The 20269-nt window shown below is 39.2% G+C and overlaps 1 protein-coding gene across 10 annotated transcripts in view; it reads left to right on the forward strand.

The window, feature by feature from the left end:
- Positions 1–20269, forward strand: part of SLC25A26 (solute carrier family 25 member 26) — a 165580-nt gene that overhangs the window by 113673 nt on the left and 31638 nt on the right. For 9 of the 10 annotated variants that reach the window (XR_014823504.1, XR_014823503.1, XR_014823502.1 and 6 more), the window contains one exon: positions 12624–12668. Coding sequence is in view for 7 of the 10 variants with exons in the window: in XM_084988955.1 (XP_084845081.1) it covers positions 12624–12668 (45 nt within the window). In the remaining 3 variants the exon portion in view is untranslated. Of the gene's footprint in view, positions 1–12623; positions 12669–13682; positions 15175–20269 lie in introns of those variants that run through there. The other variant, XM_084988961.1, reaches the window with a different exon arrangement.

Here is a 20269-nt window from a genome sequence, read left to right on the forward strand (position 1 = left end):
CCCTGAGATTCGAGGGTGGTTTTGTTACTACAGTAAAGCTCAATCTGGTTTAATTTCTTGTTCTTTTTTAAATTAGCTAATATTCTTTTCTGTCATCTTTTAAAGTGTGTACCAGACCCTGAAGTTTATTTTCTATCTCTCCTAAATTAATCTCTTAATTGGATGGTAAGCATAAACTAGTGTTATAATTATTGTCAGACATAAACTAGCTGTAGTAGTATATCCACAAGTTATGTCATAGGACCCAACCCATGTAATTGAACTTGAAGAAAAGGTAACCAGTGAATTAGGACAGTGTCTTGTGGCAGTGTATTATATTCAAAATGCCTTAAACTGTACCCTGACTTATTCTTGTGGAAGCATGTCTTCTCTCTAATTGTACAAAGTAGATTATTTATAGTTCTACACCTAGGCTTTAATGCTGCTTTCCATTATTAATGAATAAGAGTTCATTGGAGAAGCATTTATAGAGTGGCTTTCCAGTGCTTCTCTTTCCTGGGGGGGTGTGTGTGTATGCATATTTATCTGACTTACTTCACTGACTAATGTAATGAATGGAATCTATTTTTGTTTTTTTCCCTTTTGTATTTAATTGATACTTTTCTTCTTTTTTAAAATTTTTATAATGATTTTTTCATTGTAGTTGGTTTACAGTGTTCTGTCTGTACAGCAAAGTGACCCAGTCACACATATATATAAACATTCTTTTTCTCACATTACCCTCCATCGTGCTCCATTACAAGTGACTAGACATAGTTTCCAGTGCTCTGCAGCAGGATCTCATTGCTTATCAATTCCAAAGGCTATAGTTTGCATCTATTAACCCTAGATTCCAGTCCATCCCACTCCCTCCCCCTCCTCCCCCTTGGCAACCACAAGTCCGTTCTCCAAGTCCATGAGTTTCTTTTCTGGGGAAAGGTTCATTTGTGCTGTTTATTAGATTCCAGATAGAAGTAATATCATATGGTATTTGTTTTTCTCTTTCTGACTTACTTCACTCTGTATGAGAGTCTCTAGTTCCATCCATGTTGCTACAAATGGCATTACTTTAGTCTTTTCTATAGCTGAGTATATATGCCACATCTTCTTAATCCATTCATCTGTCGATGGATATTTAGGTTGTTTCCGTATCTTGGCTACTGGGAATAGTGCTACAGTGAACATGTGGGTGCATGTGTCTTTTTCAAGGAAAGTTTTGTCTGGATATATGCCCAGGAGTGGGATTGCTGGGTCATATGGTAGTTCTATATTTAGTTTTCTGAGGTACTTCCATACTGTTTTCCATAGTGGTTGTACCAATTTTCATTCCCACCAACAGTGCAGGAGGGTTCCCTTTTCTTCACACCCTCTCTAGCATTTGTTCTTTGTGGACTTACGAATGATGGCCATTCTGACTGGTGTGAGTTGGTACCTCATAGTAGTTTTAATTTGCATTTCTCTAATAATCAGTGATGTTGAATATTTTTTCATGTGCTTGTTGTCGTCTTATTATTTAGCTCTCAGAACATTATTCTGACAAACACTTGTCTATCAATAAATGATGAAAGAAGGAGTATTCATTGGAAAAGAGTATTCATTGGACTGGGAGCCAGAAGATCTGAGTTCTCCCCTGATGCTGTCACCAGCCTCAATGGCTGCCTTCTCCACTTTTGTTCCATTCATTCATGTAATAAATAGTTACTGAGCACCATTCAGCCAGGCAGTAGGAAGTACTCAGACACCTCTGACTTCCTGCCCTTATCAAGCTTACTGCCATCTTCCCTTCTGCTCCCCAACTCCTCTTCAGTCTGACCCTTCTGTAACTTGGTGAGTGCCACATTCCTGCTGAGGCTCTTGGTTGTCATTTTATGTTAATGGGGCTGCTTTCAAATTTACTTTTACTACCACTGGATTAATTTGGGGAGGTTGGGAGTGTTGCTGGGAGAGGGAAGGAGGGATGGAGGGAGCACGTCAGCCACCTGCAGAGGCCAACACTATACAAACATCTTTTTACTTTTCGTGATTCTTTTCAAGTTATAATTTTACCTAAATGCCCAAAGGATGTATCTGTACAAATGTTTGAATGGTAGGTGACATGTGTATTGCTTTTGGCTAGCCTTTTAAATCTTAATTTATGTAACTTTTTTTTTTTTTAGAGTTTGGGAAACCATCAGAACATCTTTATTACCAAAAACCAAATTGCTTCAGAAATGAGGAAATCCTAGATAAATAAGCATGTGCCTTAGTTAACAAGGACAGCTGATGATATAAGTTGAATAACTGACTTTGTCTTTTTAGGGCCACACCTGTGGCATATGGAAGTTCCTAGTCTAGGGGTTGAATCAGAGATGCAGCTGCCTGCCTGCGCCACAGCCACAGCAATGCAAGATCTGAACTGGGTCTGTGACCTGCACAACAGCTCACAGCAATGCCAGCTTAACCCACTGAGTGAGGCCTGAGGTCAAACCTCCATCCTCATGGATACTAGTTGGGTTCATTATTGCTGAGCCACAGCAGGAACTCTCTAAATAATCTACTTTGTATTGTAGAACTTCTTGAAGGGATTAGTTATTATTTTTCCTCGTCCCTCTTACTTGCTTTCTTAGGAGCTAAGTGTGTTGCTGAAAGGGAAGGAAGGAATTGTAGGTGGGGAAAGACAGCTGAACTGTACTTGCTAATGCCATTTTCAGCTGCAGAGAAACATCTTAAGAACAACCTGATTATATTGTGTAATGGATTAAAGTTGCGTGCAAATTCTGAGAACATCTGTTTTCTGACCCTGGGCTAGAGTTCTACCATCTTGACACAAATTCTGGTTTTGAAATTCTGTGTCTTAGGCACCTCCCTCAACTACTTCCTGGCTCTTTTCTTAGAAGATATAAATCAAAACAGTGCCTAACATGTTGGAATTGACTATGTGAAAAATGGAAAGTGAACTTCTTCATTTACTTTGTAAACACAAAAAATAAAATTTTAGGTTTTGTTAGGAAGAATGATGCCAATTGCTGAGTAATGATCCTAAGAATTGTGGGGTGATCCATAGGTCTGTTGAAGACCGAAAGTAAATGGGAAGGAATCAGTGTATATGTGCATACATTTGTATATGAGATTTATTTTAACTTTTTGAATTAAGTGGAAAACTTTAAGAAATATTTCTAATTTTCCTTCTTCAGTATCCCTGCCAACAAAAATAAGTTCCTTTTTCTTTAGAAAGGGCGCAACTTGTATCTACTTCTGGCCTTGTATTTACATTCCACTAAGCCACACATATGTTGATAATTCTTGATTACCATGGTTCCACTGCATAAGTAACGTTTACAGACCCCTGGAAGGAGGATTAAATCTCGAGGCAAGTGTTGGACATTTGCTTGGAATCAGTTAATGTTGAATGAAGTTTTAGAATTATTCATTGGTTGTGTGAAAGCCAGCGTGATACTGTTTTCCATTTGGATTAATTTGTTAAATGATACCTAAAGGAAAGTTTCTTTGTACTCTCATGTTCCTGACTGTTGACACTGGTCTTAAGTTATGCTGATGAAGGATTAATATTGGGCCTTAGTCTTCCATGTTGTTATTAGGTATGTTTATAAGTTAAATACTTACAATATGTATGTCATATCTAGAATCTTCTATGAATTAGAAATGATTGATTAAACAAAAAATAGTGTTTTATGAGGGGAGAAATTGGAAATAAACCATCTTGGGATAGTTAAATGTTAAAAAATATTACACAGTGGTCAGAAATGGCAGATCTATATTGATCAATATGGCAATATCTCTAAGACATTGCTTAGGGAAAAAATTTGGAACTCTATGTATACTAATCTTTAATTGGAAAAAAAAAACTACTCAAACTAAATACGTTAAGAAAAAAGGGAATCTATATCCCAAACAATGTCTCTTTAGTTAGGTGGAGAGAGGGAGCTTACTTTGACCTTTAGTTCTAGGCTTCTGTATATGAATTTAATAATGAGAAGGTAATTGTGCTGTACTTGTACACTCTTTTTTCAACTTAAGGAAAATTTAAGTCATACACAAGGTAAACAGAATAGTCTAACAAACCTCAAAGTATCCATCACCAAGCTTCAGCAGTTACCAGTATTTTGTCATTTTTATTCATCTATATTTCTATCCACTTTTCACTGTGATTTCTACTTTTAATAGTGTTTTTGTAGGTAAATTTTGTATATGTTGAAAGGAGATTATACACTTTGGAAGAATATCACTTCATCTATGAAGTGTGCATAGATGTGCACCTTTGAAGAGTGGATACACTCCTGTGGTCACACCCCTATTATAATATTGAATATTTCCATAACCTTAGACCATTTTCTGATAGCCCATCCCAGTTATTCTACCCACTCAGGCTAATTTTGCCTTTCCCTAGAGTATTCTCTAAATAAGAGTCATGAAGTATAAATTCTCTTGGTGTCTGGCTTCTTTTACTCAGCATAATGTATGTGAGGATCATCAGGGCTGTAGCATTTATCAGTTCTTTCTTTTTAATTCATGATATTCCATTGTATGACTATACCACAGCTTGTATAGCTTTTCTTCTGTTGATGGACATTAACTACTGGGAATAGGGCTGCTGCGGCATTCATGTACAGATCTTATTGTGGACATATATCATCATTGCTCTTGACTAAATACTTGAGAGTGAAGTTTCTGGATAAAGTAAAAACTTGGCATACCCCTTTTGAAAGTGCTTGTCCCATGTTAAGTTCCCATTGACAAAATAAGGGCATTGTGGTTGCTTCACATCCTTACCATTATTTGGCTTTGTTGATCTTTTTTGAAATTCCAGCCATTTTAGTGGTGTTGTATTGGCACTTCAATATGTGCTGTTTAAAAAAATAGTTTTTAAATTGTGGTAAAATGTGTATCACATTAAATTTGCCAGTTTAACTTCAAGTATGCACTTCAGTATAAATGACATTGTGGGGCCATCATCACTAAAATCTGCTCCGCAAACTTTTTCACCATCTCAATTGGAAATTCGGAACTCATTAAAAAATAATTCCCCACTCTGTTCTTTCCTGAGCCTCATAAATTTTACGCTTGTTTTTGTCTTTGTGAATTTCCCTATTCTGACTATTTCATATAAGTGGGATCATACAATATTTGTCCTTTTGTATCTGGCTTATTTCATCTAGTATAATGTTTTCAGGGTTAATCCATACTGTAGCATATGGGAGTTCCCTGGTGGCTCAACAAGTTAAGGACATGGTGGTGTTATTGCTGTGGCATGGATTTGATCCCTGGGCCCATGCCAGGAGCCAAAAAGAAAATATATGCATACATAAATACATACATATTGTAGCATATGTATACAAGGACCTCATTCCTTTTTATGGTTGGATCCTATTCCATCATATGAAGAGACTACATTTTGTTTACTCATTAATTTGTTGATGATCACGTTGGTTATTTGGTTATTGTGAATAATGCTGCAGTGAAGATTGGTATATAAGTATCTTTTTTTTTTTTTTTTGCTATTTCTTTGGGCCGCTCCCACGGCATATGGAGGTTCCCGGGCTAGGGGTCGAATCGGAGCTGTAGTCACCAGCCTACGCCAGAGACACAGCAACGGTGGATCTGAGCCACGTCTGCAACCTACACCACAGCTCACGACAACGCCGGATCGTTAACCCACTGAGCAAGGGCAGGGACCGAACCCGCAACCTCATGGTCCCTAGTCGGATTCGTTAACCACTGCGCCACAACGGGAACTCCTGGTATATAAGTATCTTTTATACAAGTATCTTTTTGAGTCCCTGGTTTCACTTATTTTGCCTGTGTATCTAGGAGTGGAATTGCCAAGTTGTATGGTAATTCTGTGTTTAACTTTTTGGGGAACCACCAGATTATTTTCTCAGTGTGTTTTAATTAACACTTTCCTGACGAATAATGATGTTGAATATCTTTTCATGGGCTTATTACTTATGATTTGTATAACTTTGTGAAGTGCTTGTTCAAGTCTTTTGTGCATTTTAAAAATTGGGTTATTAGGAGTTCCCATTGTGGCTCAGGGGTAGTAAACCTGACTAGTATCCATAAGGATACAGGTTTGATCCCTGGCCTTGCTCAGTGGGTTAAGGATCTGGTGGTGTGGTGAGCTGTGGTGTAAGTCGAAGATGCAGCTCGAATCTGGTGTTGCTGTGGCTGTGGCATAGGCCGGCAGCTGTAGCTCCGATTTGACCGCTAGCCTGGGAATTTCTACATGCTGCAGGTGTGGCCCTAAAAATAAAAAAAATAAAAATTAGGTTTTTTTTTCCTAATTGTTTACTGAGTTTCAAAAGTCCCTTATTCTGAATAGAAGTTCTTTTTCTGAAGTATATTTTGTGAATCTTTTCTTTTCTTTTTCTTTTTTCTTTTTTTTTTTTTTTTGTCTTTTTGCCTTTTCTAGGGCTGCTCCCTGCGATATGGAGATTCCCAGGCTAGAGGTCTAATCGGAACTGTAGCCACCAGCCTATGCCAGAGCCACAGCAACAAGGGATCCAAGCCGAGTCTGCAACCTACACCACAGCTCATGGCAACGCTGGGTCCTTAACCCACTGAGCAAGGCCAGGGATCGAACCTGCAACCTCATGGTTCCTAGTCAGATTCGTTAACCACTGCGACACAACGGGAACTCCACATGAATATTTTCTTTCAGTCTGTGGCTTGACTTTTTATTAACACTATCTTTTAAAAATTAAAAAAAATTTTTATTAAAGAATAATTGAGTCAATTTCTCCTGTATAGCATAGTGACCCAGTCATACTTATGTATACATTATTTTTCTCGTACTATCTTCCATCATGGTCTATCTCAAGAGATTGGATATGGTTCCTTGTGCTGTACAGTAGGACCTCATTGTGGTAAAACACAGTGCATACCATTTTAACCATTTTGAAGTGCACAGTTCAGTTGTATTAAGTGTTTTCACACTGTTGTGCAGTTGTCTTTAAAACGCTTTTCATCTCGCAACCTGAAACTTTTTTTTCCTTTGGGGCCACCCTTGTGGCAGGTGGAAATTCCCAGGCTAGGGGTCAAACTGGAGCTACAGCTGCCAGCCTACTCTAGAGCCACAGCAAGGCCAGATCCGAGCCGCATCTGCGACCTACACCACAGCTCACGGCAACGCTGGATCCTTAACCCACTGAGTGAGGCCAGGAATCAAACCCACATCCTCATGGATGCTAGTCAGGTTCATTAACCACTGGGCCATGATGGGAACGTCTGAGCATCTTTTCATATGCTTGTTGACTATCTTTTTTGTAAAAATGTCTATTCACATCCTTTGTTCATTTGAAAAACAGAATTTTTTTTTTTTGTCTTTTTGCTATTTCTTGGGCCGCTCCCGCGGCATATGGAGTTTCCCAGGCTAGGGGTCCAATCAGAGCTGTAGCCACCGGCCTACGCCAGAGCCACAGCAACGCGGGATACGAGCTGCGTCTGCAACCTACACCACGGCTCATGGCAACGCCGGATCGTCAACCCACTGAGCAAGGGCAGGGATCGAACCCGCAACCTCATGGTTCCTAGTCCGATTCGTTAACCGCTGCGCCATGACGGGAACTCCTGAAAAACAGAATTTTTTGATGTTGAGTTGTAGAAGTCCTTCATTTTATATATTCTGAATACTAACTAACCCTTTATCAGATATATGATTTGCAGGTATTTTCTCCTGTTCCATAGGCTGCCTTTTCAATCTGTTCATTGTGTCCTTTGATGTCAAGTTTTAAATTTTAATGTAGTCCTGTTCTAGTTTTGCTTTTGTTGTCCGTAGATTGGTGTAATAGCTAAAATCGTTGCTCGGAGTTCCCGTCGTGGCGCAGTGGTTAACAAATCCGACTAGGAACCATGAGGTTGCGGATTCGATCCCTGGCCTTGCTCAGTGGGTTAAGGATCGGTGTTGCCGTGAGCTGTGGTGTAGGGTGCAGATGCGGCTCAGATGCCGCGTTGCTGTAGCTCTGGTGTAGGCCTGTGGCTACAGTTCTGATTGGACCCCTAGCCTGGGAACCTCCATATGCCGCAAGAGTGGCCCAAGAAATGGCAAAAAGACAAAAAAAGAAAAAAGAAAAAAAAAAAGAAATCGTTGCTGAGTCTAGTATCATGAAGGTTTCCCTCTGTTTTCTTCTAAGAGTTTTATAGTGTTGTGTCTTTCATTTAAATCTTTATTCATTTTGAGTTAATTTTTGTATTTGGTATAACGTAAGGGTCCAGCTTGATTCCTTTGCATGTGACTATGCATTTTCCTAGCACTACTTGTTGGAGAAATTATTCTTTTCCCATTGAGTGGTCTTGACAGTCTTGTCAAAGATCATTTGAACCTAAGTGCAGGGGTTTATTCTGGGGCTCTCTATTCTATTCCATTGTCTATATCTGTGCTGCTGCACCTACCACAATGTTTTGCTTCTTGTGTCTTTGTGTAGTAAGTATTGATACTGTCAATGTCCCTGCCTCTGAGATCTAATCTTACTTGAAAATCAAATTTCTCACACTCATTTCCTTTTTCTGTTTTAGATTTTGATACTCTTGCGTCCATTTAGTTTTTTCTTTGGAGATGCTTTAGGAATTTTGTACGGTTTATAAACCTGAGGAATAAGCAAGTCACTCTAAATTTTATCCACTTTTAGGTTAATTTCCTTTAGTAGGTATACAATGTTTTCCTCTATGTACAGTGCATATAAATGAATTATAGTTGCTAAATTTAAAAATCAACATAATATATTGTTAGAATTCTTTCCTGGTATGATAAATGTTGGCTGATCAGATATGAATGGGGTCTCTCTCTCTCTTTTTTAAAAACAGTAGTCACTTTGGGGCAGAATGTTTGTAGGTCTCTTCAAATTCACTTGTCCTTGGTTACCACCGTGGTTAAATGGGAAGAGGCAGGGTATTAGAGGAGAACTGGCTTTTTTTTTTTTTTTTTTGCTTTTGCTTTTGAGGCTTGTACCCATGGTATATGGAGGTTCCTAGGCTAGGGGTCAAATCAGAATGACAGCTGCTGGCCTACACCACAGCCACAGCAACGTAATATCCAGGCCACATCTGTGACCTACACCACAGCTCATGGATCACTGACCCACTGAGCAAGGCCAGGGATTGAACCCGCATGCTCATGGATACTAGTCGGATTTGTTTCTACTGCACACAACAGCAACTCCAAGAACTGGCTTTCTTAGGTTTGCAACACTAGAATGGAAGACCCGAAATTCAGCACACATATTTGGGCACTCTCAGGGAACCAAAAGGAGACTCCCCTTTGGGTCGCTTGTAGGATCCCTTGCACTCTTTGCAGCTTACAATCGTCTTTTTTTTTTTTTTTTTTAATGTATTGGTATTCTAATTTAATCTTTCCATTGAGATATGAAATTCTAGAGTTAAATGATACTTTAGAAATTTTATCTTCATATCCCCCCAGTTATATTATAAACCTCATTATTATTTGTTAAAGGACTAGAAGGTTACAGGCATTTACTTTAAGATCACAGGATTATAAGTATTGATTGGCTTCAAGGATAATTCTAGTCCAAATACGTGGTAATTGGTAAAGTGTGCTTAAAATGTTACTTTGCACATTCTTTATTTCATTAGTTTTGTCCAACACTTCCTTCCCCTGTTCACCACCCAGATTTCATTTCATCCACTTGATGCGGAATCCTCACATGCATTCTTGTAGAGAATGACTGCTCTGCTTATTACCAGTGGAATCCATGTTGAATTTTAGCAGGTTTGCTCCCCTCTACATCTGCTTCTTTGATGGTAGCTGGGTTTACTGCTGCTCTCTTATTAGTGTCCTGGGTCTTAACAACCTTATTCAAACAAAACATCTTAAATTGAGGCATTAAAAAGGTCACAGCAGTGAGCCATTTTGTAACTTTTGGTGCAATAAAAAGGGTAGGTTGTGTTTTGGAATATAAGACCTCTGAGTGCAGCTATTCATTTTCTTCATCTATAAAACATTTTAGAATAACAGCTTACATCTGTTTAGGGTTTAAAATTCCACGTTTTGAAGAAACATCACTGTTTTGAAACCCCAAACCAGAGATGGGGAGGGAACTCACTTTCTGACTGGCCCATGTTCTGTGAAAGCTGGGAGAAGTATTTGTTTTAGCTGTTTAGCTGTATTTGCTGGCAGTACTACTAACATGTGTGGAGCACATTTTCATTATTTCTTCATGTTGTAAATGACAAAACACATTCCATGTGATTGTGACTAGAATATTTGAAACATTTTCACACCTCAGGAGTTTATCTTAGGAATATTTCACTACTAGGAGCCAGAAAGGAATATTTCACTACTAGGAGCCAGAAAGGAATATTTCACTACTAGGAGCCAGAAATATATTTAATTATTCAAGTATTTACAGCACATTTAATTACCTGAAACTGTCAATCTTGTTTTTAGAGGGTACAGTTGGGATATACTGTTCACTCACTTTTAAAAATAAATACCCAGTGGAATAGTTTTAGCCATTTCAAATTTTAAAATTACTCTTTTAAATTGAAGGAACAATTTCATTAATAACGTTTAGTAGAGGACAATGGGTAAAATGCTTGTCTATAGAATTCAGAATCTGGTATGATTAAATACCCAAAAGGTGCCCATAACTTATGATGCAGTCCTCTAGGTTATTTTAATCAAGAAGTGAAGAAGGCTAGCATGGACCATGAAAATAAATCATAAGACCTTTTTCGTCTTATAAATGTGAAATATTTATATTCTTATTAAAATGTCATATATTTACATTTGGGAGGGGAAGAGTACAAAGAAGAAAATTAAAGTCATCTGTGATTTTACTGTTCTCTGGCGTATTTTATTACGGATGATAAATTTTTAAAAATTTAGAAAAGCTTTTAGAAAGCTATAGTCAAATTTGGGGGTTTTGATAATTTAATTGAAAATAGAGCACTATAGTGCCAGAATGGACAGTGTCAGATGTTTTCATGTCTTGGTGACAAAACTCAACTAAATTTGTCTCCTATTATGGAACTTTGATGTACAAGGTGGGGCGCTGCTTATTTATGGAGATGACAAACTTCTCCGAGATTCTAGTTTGTCACCTTAAACTAGTTTATTGACATTGATTTTTTTTTTTTCCTCACTGCCATTTCCTGCCCTTGGAACACAGATTTTCTTTCTGTGGCCAAGCCCAGGGCCATCATTTATTCCAGCAGAGTATGGTTGCTAGATGAAGCTAGACTCTGAGTTTCTGATTAAATATAAATATTTTAGAAATTCTTTAGTGCCCTTAATTCATGGGAAAGTAAATACCCACTGATTCCTTCTACATTGTTATCTGTAAACACACACACACACAATCTCCCTCTCTCTCTCTCTCACACACACAGTTATATGCATACTGTTGATGGTCACAGTCTGCCTTTACCTTTCATTTACAACTGAACTGAATACAGGGCAGCAATACTGGGCCTGTGACCTCCTTGAGCAGCATTGTCCCTCACACAGGCCCAATGGGCATTGAGTGGATATTTCCTAGGCCAGTGGGTAGGGTCCCCTGGAGTTCAGGTATTTTGATTTTAGGAAATATGGAGGTAGGGTTCTATTTTAGAATTTTAAGAAGTTTGATTAAAAACAAATAGGTGATCGTATGGGTGAGTTTATATGCAGATAAATCCCATTAGATGTCTTGTAGGTATAGTCAGATAGGGCTCTAGAGTCAGATTGTCCAGGTTTCTTACTTCCTAACTGTGCGCCTTTAGGCAAGTTATGTGGCACCTCTGAACCTCCATTCCCTCCTCTGTAAAATGGGTATAGTCATGATACCTGTCATATGGGGTTGTGAGGATTCAGTGAAATCCAACTGATTAAGTGCCTGGCACAGTGCCCGATAGGTGAAAAGTACTTGGCAGCATCTCTAACTTATTGTTACAAGGCTGAGTATAAATCCTTACAGTAAGTGTGCTGATTGGCTTTGCTGCTAGAGATGATGCTTTCTGACCAAACTAGGGACTAATTCAGGCCCCTCTATGCCCACCTCTTTGGAGCCCTCACTCCTCCAGCTTGCTCAACCTCCTTCCTTTCCCATGCCCTGCCCTCCACCATGCTCTGTTACCCAGTGCTGCTTTTCAGCTTCCTCCTACTCTGTCTCCTCCACCTGCCTTGTCTCCCCTGTCCCTCGTGACTCCTGCCCCCTTCCTTCTCTCCCCCTTCTTTTCTCTCTCCTTTCCCCGTCCTGCCCGCTTCCCTCCTGGCTCCCCTTCTCCCATCTTTCTCCTTCTCTCTTCCTCCCTGTTTCTCATTTCAGCTCTGACACTTAGACTGCTAAGGAGGCTGCTCAATCTCTTAAGAAAATAATAAAGTCTTTATTACTTGTGATGGAAAATATTTATTTTCTCATTTCAGTAACCAGACTCTGTTCATACTGTGCTTCTCTTGCCCTTTCAAGAAGGCTTCACAGCATCTTTTTATGTCCCTTGGGCCTCCAAAGTTACTAGATGCTACAGACAGTTACAGTTCAAGTTTTTCTAAAAACTATGCATACTATACTTATAAATTTGTTTAATGGTAGCGTTATTATTTACCTAAAGTTAAAATGAAATAACATTTCTAAGTGATAATTATAGGCTCATATAGTAGTGCTAAGCAAACTGATCTTTCCTGCCTAATTTGATTCTTTTTGCCTCTTCAGATTCCTTTCTCATTGGTCCAGTTTCCCCTGTGGGAGTCCTTAAAAGTAAGTTTGCCAATCTTCATATGAAATTTCACTCTAATTATCATAAATATCCACTAGTTTCAGTGTGGAATAGTAGACTGTAATGTTGACTAGCAGTTTTAAAATTCAAAATTATTAACAGTTGGAAAGATGTTGGGATTGTGATTTTGTGCCAGTTCAGTCTTTAGACTTATTTAGTTGTCTGTGATACTGGGAAATAAGCATAGCAGGCATAACTGAAATCTTGAGATGTTAAAGTAAAACTTGATTTTCTTCTGTTTTGACACTCTTTTTCCACCCAGTCAAATTTTATTTCATTTCGTTGTGTGTGTGTGTGTGTGTGTGTGTGTGTGTAGAGGTTAAGGAATAACAGGGAGGGTAAATGGAAAAGGGAGAAAAGCAAAGTTCTGAATATTTGTAGGCCTAGAATGCTGAGGGCTCTTCCCCCGCCCCCCAGGCAGGAAGTGGGGAACAGCAGGGGGCATGGTTTCTGAAGGTCCCTTCCATCTTTGCTGCTCACCCCCACCAGGCTTAGGAACCCCCACTGAGAAGGAGCAGAGTGTGGAGGAGTTGTGAGTTAGCCTTGGGGAAAGTTACTTATATGTTTAAAAACAAACAATTAGATGAAAGTTTAAAACCCTTTGTTCAGAACACTCAGAAACGTCATATTTGTTTTTCATCTCCTGGTGCCATGGTTTTGAAAATTGTGAGTAAGGAATTATTCTCATAATTGTAAGGCATTAGTAATCATGGAGCGCTTATAGAAAATGTCTTTTAAAGAATAACATTTATTTAGACTTGGAAAAATACTCTACTGAGGTTATATACTAAGGGTAATAAAATGAGACAAAACATTACTCAATAAAAAATGAACTCTATATTATTAAGTATTGAAAAGTAGTTCTTGTAAGTGACCTGATTTTAAAGGGTGGTACAGTTCATTTAATGAGGGCTTTGGTGTCTTTCATTGTTGTTTTGTTTGTTTTTGTTTTTACTCTTTTCCCTGTGGTGCACGGTGAAAATGGATTTCTCCAGCAGTGTTTCCGACCATGATGTAACGGCTATCCAATGAGAAGGTCACATTCCATAAGCATAACAGCTCTCTTTCTTTGTGTCAACAAAAGGACAATGAAGCAACAGCTGTCCAGCAAACAAGACTCACTTTATTAGTGTCTCAGTGACCAGCATTCACGTGGCTTCTGCACACTCTCTGACATCCTCATGCCCCGTCTCAGCACAGGAATGTTTGAGGCCCAGGGAGGGAAAAAGGATGGAGTTTCTTTTCAATATTCAGAACATTTGCAGTATTCTAGCTAGTTGAGAAATGTCTAGAATTTTTCAGAGTAATCATAGATAACAATGTGGAGCTTTAACAATTTTCTTTGGTGTTAAGATGCTATAATAGGCTTTTTTTTTTTTTTTTTGGTCAGATTTATTGAAGAATAATTTCCACATAGGAAAATTCACCCTTTATAAGTGTACATTTTTTTTAGGCTTTGGCAAATATGACTACCGCCCTAACCAAAATACAGAATATTTGTAGGTTTCCCTTTTCCAGAATATCATGTAAATAGAATCACTCACTAGTATTTTGTGCTTGGATTCTTTCATTTAATATGATGCTTTTGAGATTCATTCCTGTTGTATCCTATATAAGTAGTTTATTCTTTTTGACACTGAGCAGTATCCCAAATTATGGTGTACTGTAATTTATTTAGTTGTTTAATAACTAAATTGATACACACTTGAGTTGTTTCCGATTTTTCATGATTATAAATGAAGCTGCTATAAATGTTTTGCATATGGGTATTTGTATGGACATAGGTTTTTGTTTTTCTCAGGTAAGTACCTAGGAGTGGAATTGCTGGGTCAAAGGGAAAATACAAGTTTAATTTATAAGAAACTGTCAACATGTTTTCCAAAGTGGTTGTACCATTATCCAACAGTATATGAGAGTTTCAGTTGTTCTGCATCCATGTCATTACTTGTTATTATTAGATTTTCAAAAGTTTAGCTATTTTAATAGTTGTGTACTAGTGTCTCGTGGTTTTAATTTTCATTTCTCTCAGGGATAACAGTGTTGAGCATCTTTTCATATAATAGATTTTTTTTAACATACAAATGTGAAATCACGGTGCTTTGTAAAAGTAGACAATTTTTGGCATGTCTGTCATTTTTGTATTATGATTTTATCCATTTGAATTTAACTTTGCAAACATAGGGAGACTTTAGTATATTGAAGGATTTCTCTATTATGTTGAAATGGAAATACTGCTTAGGAAAATTTTTCTCAGCAAGTACTCTAGCAGATTGCATGCACCTCAGCCTGTAAGAAGTGGGAATCTGGAGGTAGGGGGTGGCCACTATCATCTTGATCTTATTCCTCCTAAAATCGATGGTATTGCCTTCTAAAATCACTTCCTCCTGCTATCTCCCTGATTTCTAGTAATCATAGTGTTATTTTCCTAACCCCTTCTCTCAGTTCCCAGATTAAATCTGATTCTCTCTTTCTTCATCACTCACCAAATTGCATTGACTCTGACCTTTTGGAATCTATGGCTTCCTTTTTTTGCTAACTTTAAAAAAAAAAAAAAAAAAAGGAGTTCCTGTTGTGGCTCAGTGGTTAACAAACTTGACTAGTATCCATGAGGACGCGGGTTTGGTCCCTGGCCTTGCTCATTGGGTTAAGGATCCAGCATTTCAATGAGCTGTGGTGTAGGTCACAGGTGAGGCTCAGATCTGGTGTTGCTATGGTGTAGGCCAGCATCTGCAGCTCCAATTCGACCCCTAGCCTGGGAACCTCCATATGCCGTGGATGCAGCCCTAAAAAGATAAAAAAAATTCTTACCGAATTTTGGGTGGACTAGGTTAACACTCATCCATTTTACACGTTGAATTTGTGTGATCTTTCTTAAACATCTCTTTGAAATTCTCAGAAATGTGTAACTTTCTAAAACTCTGAACCGTGAAGCTGTTGCCACTCAAGGATGTCCACATTATATCTTTGATTTTTCCAGCTCCCTTCCCCTTATGCCAATTTTTTTTTTTTTCCTATCTCTCCATTCCAGCTTTTCCCTCCAACCAGAATAGGCTCCTTATGCAGTAGCCCCTGTTCTTGGGCTCCTTTCTGAAGCAGGCTTTCACGGGTCCACTACTACGCATCTTTTAAAACCAGCTCAGTTTTTTTCCTCCTGCTTGAAGTCTTCCAATCCAAATCCTGAAGATTTACCCTTATACCTAACATTTGTCTGTATCACTGGTTGGTATTAAGTAGTGTACTATATTGTGTTTAAAACATCTTAGAACTAAGCCTTAACGTATTCTAGTAAGCCTCAACCCCTTCTGTTTACAAAAAAGTGACAGATGCAGGGACTATACATGTATTTCCTGCCTCCTCTGAGGTAGACATTGTTCTTTTAAAAATTTTTTTTAAATATTTATTTTCATACAATTTTCAGGGTTACTTTCCATTTACACTTATTACAAACTAGTGGCTACATTCCCCATGTAAAGGCTAGTACATCCTTGAACCTATATTACACCCAAGAATTTGTACCTTTCACTCCCCTACCCCTGTGTTGCCCTGGTAACCACCCATTTGTTCTCTGTATCTGGGAGTCTGCTTCTTTTTTGTTGTTATATTGACTAGTTTGTTGTGGGGTGTCTTTGTTTGTTTGTTTTTGGTCTTTTTTAGGGCCACACCTGCAGCATATGGAGGTTCCCATGTGAATTGGAGCTGTAGCCACCAGCCACAGCCACAGCCGTGCCAGATCTGAGCCACGTCTGCAACCTACACCACAGCTCATGGCAACACCAGATCCTTAACCCACCGAGTGAGACCAGGGATCGAACCTGCAACCTCATGGTTCCTAGTCATATTCATTTCCACTGCACCATGATGGGAACTCGTGTTGTATTTTTTAGATTCCACTTACAAGGGTATCATACAGTATTTGTGTTTCTCGTAGGACCTTCCTTTTCACAGTAATTCAGAGATGAATAAGATGTGGATAATACCCTTTAGGAGCTTATGGTCTATCAGAGAGGCACATAACTCCAGATTACTGCAAGGAAGTGTGCCTGTAATTGAGGACCACTCAAGGCAATCTGGGAGCCAGCCCCTGATTTATCAAATCTTGTCACTACACTGCCTCATTTCTTTAATTTTTATTTGTTTATTTTTTTTTTTCTCTTTTTAGGGCCACACCCACAGCGTATGGATGTTCCCAGGCTAGGAGTCGAATTGGAGCTGTTGATGCCAGCTTACGCTATAGCCACAGCACTGAGAGATCTGAGCCATGTCTTCGACCTACGACCTACACCACATCTCATGGCAACACTGGATCCTTAACCCACTGAGTGAGGCCAGAGATGAAACCTGCGTCCTCATGGATGCTAGTTAGATTCGTTTACTCTGAGCCATGGCAGGAACTCCAACACTGCCTCATTTCTTATGATGCTTTCATCTTCTTCTAATAGTAAATGTACTTACAAAAAGATTTAGATAGAAGACTAGATACTGCAAGAAGGAGGGGGAGTAAATGGGATAGATCATCATATCCACAACCTCCGAGAAGATAATTTTCCTTTAATATTTAAGTTGAGGAGTTCCCGTCGTGGCGCAGTGGTTAACAAATCCGACTAGGAACCATGAGGTTGCGGGTTCGGTCCCTGCCCTCGCTCAGTGGGTTAACGATCTGGCGTTGCCAGGAGCTGGTTGTAGGTTGCAGACTTGGCTCGGATCCCGCGTTGGTGTGGCTCTGGCGTAGGCCGGTGGCTACAGCTCCGATTCGACCCCTAGCCTGGGAACCTCCATATGCCGCGGGAGTGGCCCAAGAAATAGCAAAAAGACAAAAAAAAAAAAAAAAGATTTAAGTTGAGCTTGGAACTTTGTGGCAGCTAAGCAAGAAGAGAAAAATGTTAGATTACAGGACTCTGTTACACAATAAATGACCAAAGCTTATTATTTTATCTCATCCTTTAGCTTAGGATGCCATCTTCATGTAGGTAACTTGCAATTTAAAGCTCTGCCGTGGACCACCTCCTGAGTTACAGCCTCATGTGACCACTTTCTTAGGTGACCTTACTCAGGGTATCTCCAGGGAAGCAGTTCAGAACAGAATGCTTGGTTTTTATTTCCCTTTCCCCCAGCCTGTTCCTTCCCAGGTGTCCCCTTCTCAGGACAGACTTCAGACCTGTTGCTGGCTGAAGTGGAAACTTAAGAATGACTCCACAGCTCTGTCTTTCCTTCATCCCTCATAGTCCAGCTCATCCACAAGTCCACTGTTCTGACTGAAGCCTCTGACTCCCAGCTTGCCTGGGTTGCCACATTGGCCTCTCCATGGGCTCACTGGTTCCATTCTTGCTTCACAGCAGCCATATCTTTTAATGAATCAGACCAAATCACTCTCTGCTGACACCTCTTTGAAAGAAGAGTAAAATGTAGAGTTTGAACTGTAGTTGACAGGGTCCCAGGTCATTGATGCCCTCTTACCTCACTGACCTACCCCAGAGTGCCCACCCTCTGCCTCTCCAGCCACCTGTGTCAATGTGCCGAAGCAGCCCTGCTAGCCTCCCTCTCTTCTGTTTGGACCCGCAAGGCTGGTCTTCACTGAGGGCATTTAAGTTTGTTGTCCCTTGCCAGAAACATTCTTTTTTACCTGACTGGATCATTTTGCTGTATAGCAGAAATTGGCACAATATTATAAATCAACTGTTCTTTAATAAGAAGTGTTCTTTATTCATTCATTCTTTATTTTTTCATTTTATTTTTTTCATTTTAGGGCTGACATATGAAAGTTTCCAGGCTAGGGGTTAAATTAGAGCTATAGCTGCTGGCCTATATCACAGCTCACGGCAACGCCAGATCCTTAACCCACTGAGCAAGGCCAAGGAGCAAACCCGCATCCTCATGGATACTAGTTGGATTCGTTTCTGCTGCACCACAATGGGAACTCCTCATTCTTTACATCCTTACTGAGTACTTACTTTGTACCAGGCATTTTCTGGGGTCTGGGGACATAGCAACACGAGGACTCAACAAAAATCCCTTTCCTTATTTAGGTTTTATTTAGGTTTTATTCTGGCTCTTTTCCTAGGCTTTTCTCATCTCCGTCTTTCTCATTCCCTAGACCTGAGATCATGTCACCTCAGACAGGCGTTCCCTGTCCACCCCTCTTTAAAGTAGGACCATCCCGTCTTCCCTGCCTATTACCTGTTTCCTTCCTAGCATTTCAGTAACTCAGTTTGTTTAGTTATGCACGTATTGTTACTAAACACTTATAACAAAAAGCACAAGACGTGTGTTGAGCAGATGTTACATGCCAGGCACTGTGCAAAGCAGTTTATTATATATTCCTTAGCATTTCATTCACATGATAGGCAACCAAGGGAAACAGGCTCTGATGCCATCCCCACTAAGACAGTTTCCTGTCCAGCACCCTTTTACTGTGTTAACATTGCCTTTGGTACTAACTGTAGTAATAAAAACAACCATAATACCTAACATTTCTTGATGTTCCAGTGTGCCTGGGAAGTGTGATAACACGCTTTGTGGATTACACCTTGATCTCTGGACAGCTCTTTGAGGCAGGTGCTATTACCATCTTCATTTTGTAGACATGGAAACTGAGGGAGGCACTGATTTTTAGGGCCTTGTGTAAGACCTCAGGAATACCAGTGTTAAGGGGTACATCCAGGATTTGAATCCAGACAGTCTGACTCCAGAGTTGATGCTCTTAATCATTTTGTGCATAATTTTGCACATAGTGCACAATGTCTTTAATAATGTTATCGAGGTTTCATAGGCTCAGAAGTTGATAAAAAGTTGAGGTATTATTTCAAATCAGCTTATTTCAGGCATTTCTGCAAATTATGTTGATTTTCTAACTTGATGACATAAAACTTAATATGACTACCATATTTCTTAGACCAGCTCCCTCCCATACTCCTGGTTCTGCTGTGCTTGGGCAAGGGTTAAACAGTGTTCACTTCAAGAAAAAAATCACTTCCAGATATCAACACAGGAGAGTGCAGAGAGTTAATGGGGAGTCAGACCACATTTCCCCATTTTTTTTTTAACCTCAAAAAAATTATAGTTGATTTGCAATGTTGTGCCAATTTCTGCTGTACAGCAAAGTGGTCCAGTCATACATCTATATATATTCTTTTTTTTTTTTTAAGTATTTTTTTCCATCACAATCTGTCCCAGGAGATTGGATACAGTTCCCCGCGCTATACAGTAGGACCTTATTGTCTGTCCGTTCTAAAATGTAGTAGTTTGCATCTATTAACCCAGAAGGCCCAATTCCTTCCACTCCCTCCCCCCACCCCACCCCTGCCCCCTTGGGGAGGTGAACATGTCTGTTCTCCAAGTCTGTGAGACTGTTTCTTCATGTTTGTGTTTTAAGTCCTTGTAGGACTTTCCTTTTTTGGAGGAAGAAATTTTGTCTTCCGATCATTTATTTTTATGTTCATATTCTTTATAGTTCTGTCTTTTACATAGCAGGTCTTTATAACTATTTACTAATTGTTTGAAGGTTAGCATTCTTTCTTTTTCAAGGTCAGTGCAAAGTTGAATAACTGTATACATCAGCCATTTTATTTATAATTAGCTTCTTTTT

Source organism: Sus scrofa, chromosome 13 (assembly GCF_054392235.1).
Source record: "Sus scrofa isolate SSC_HxYL_T2T_F1_AM1 chromosome 13, Sscrofa_HxYL_maternal_Yorkshire_Landrace_v2.0, whole genome shotgun sequence".
Classification (NCBI taxonomy): Eukaryota; Metazoa; Chordata; class Mammalia; order Artiodactyla; family Suidae; genus Sus; species Sus scrofa.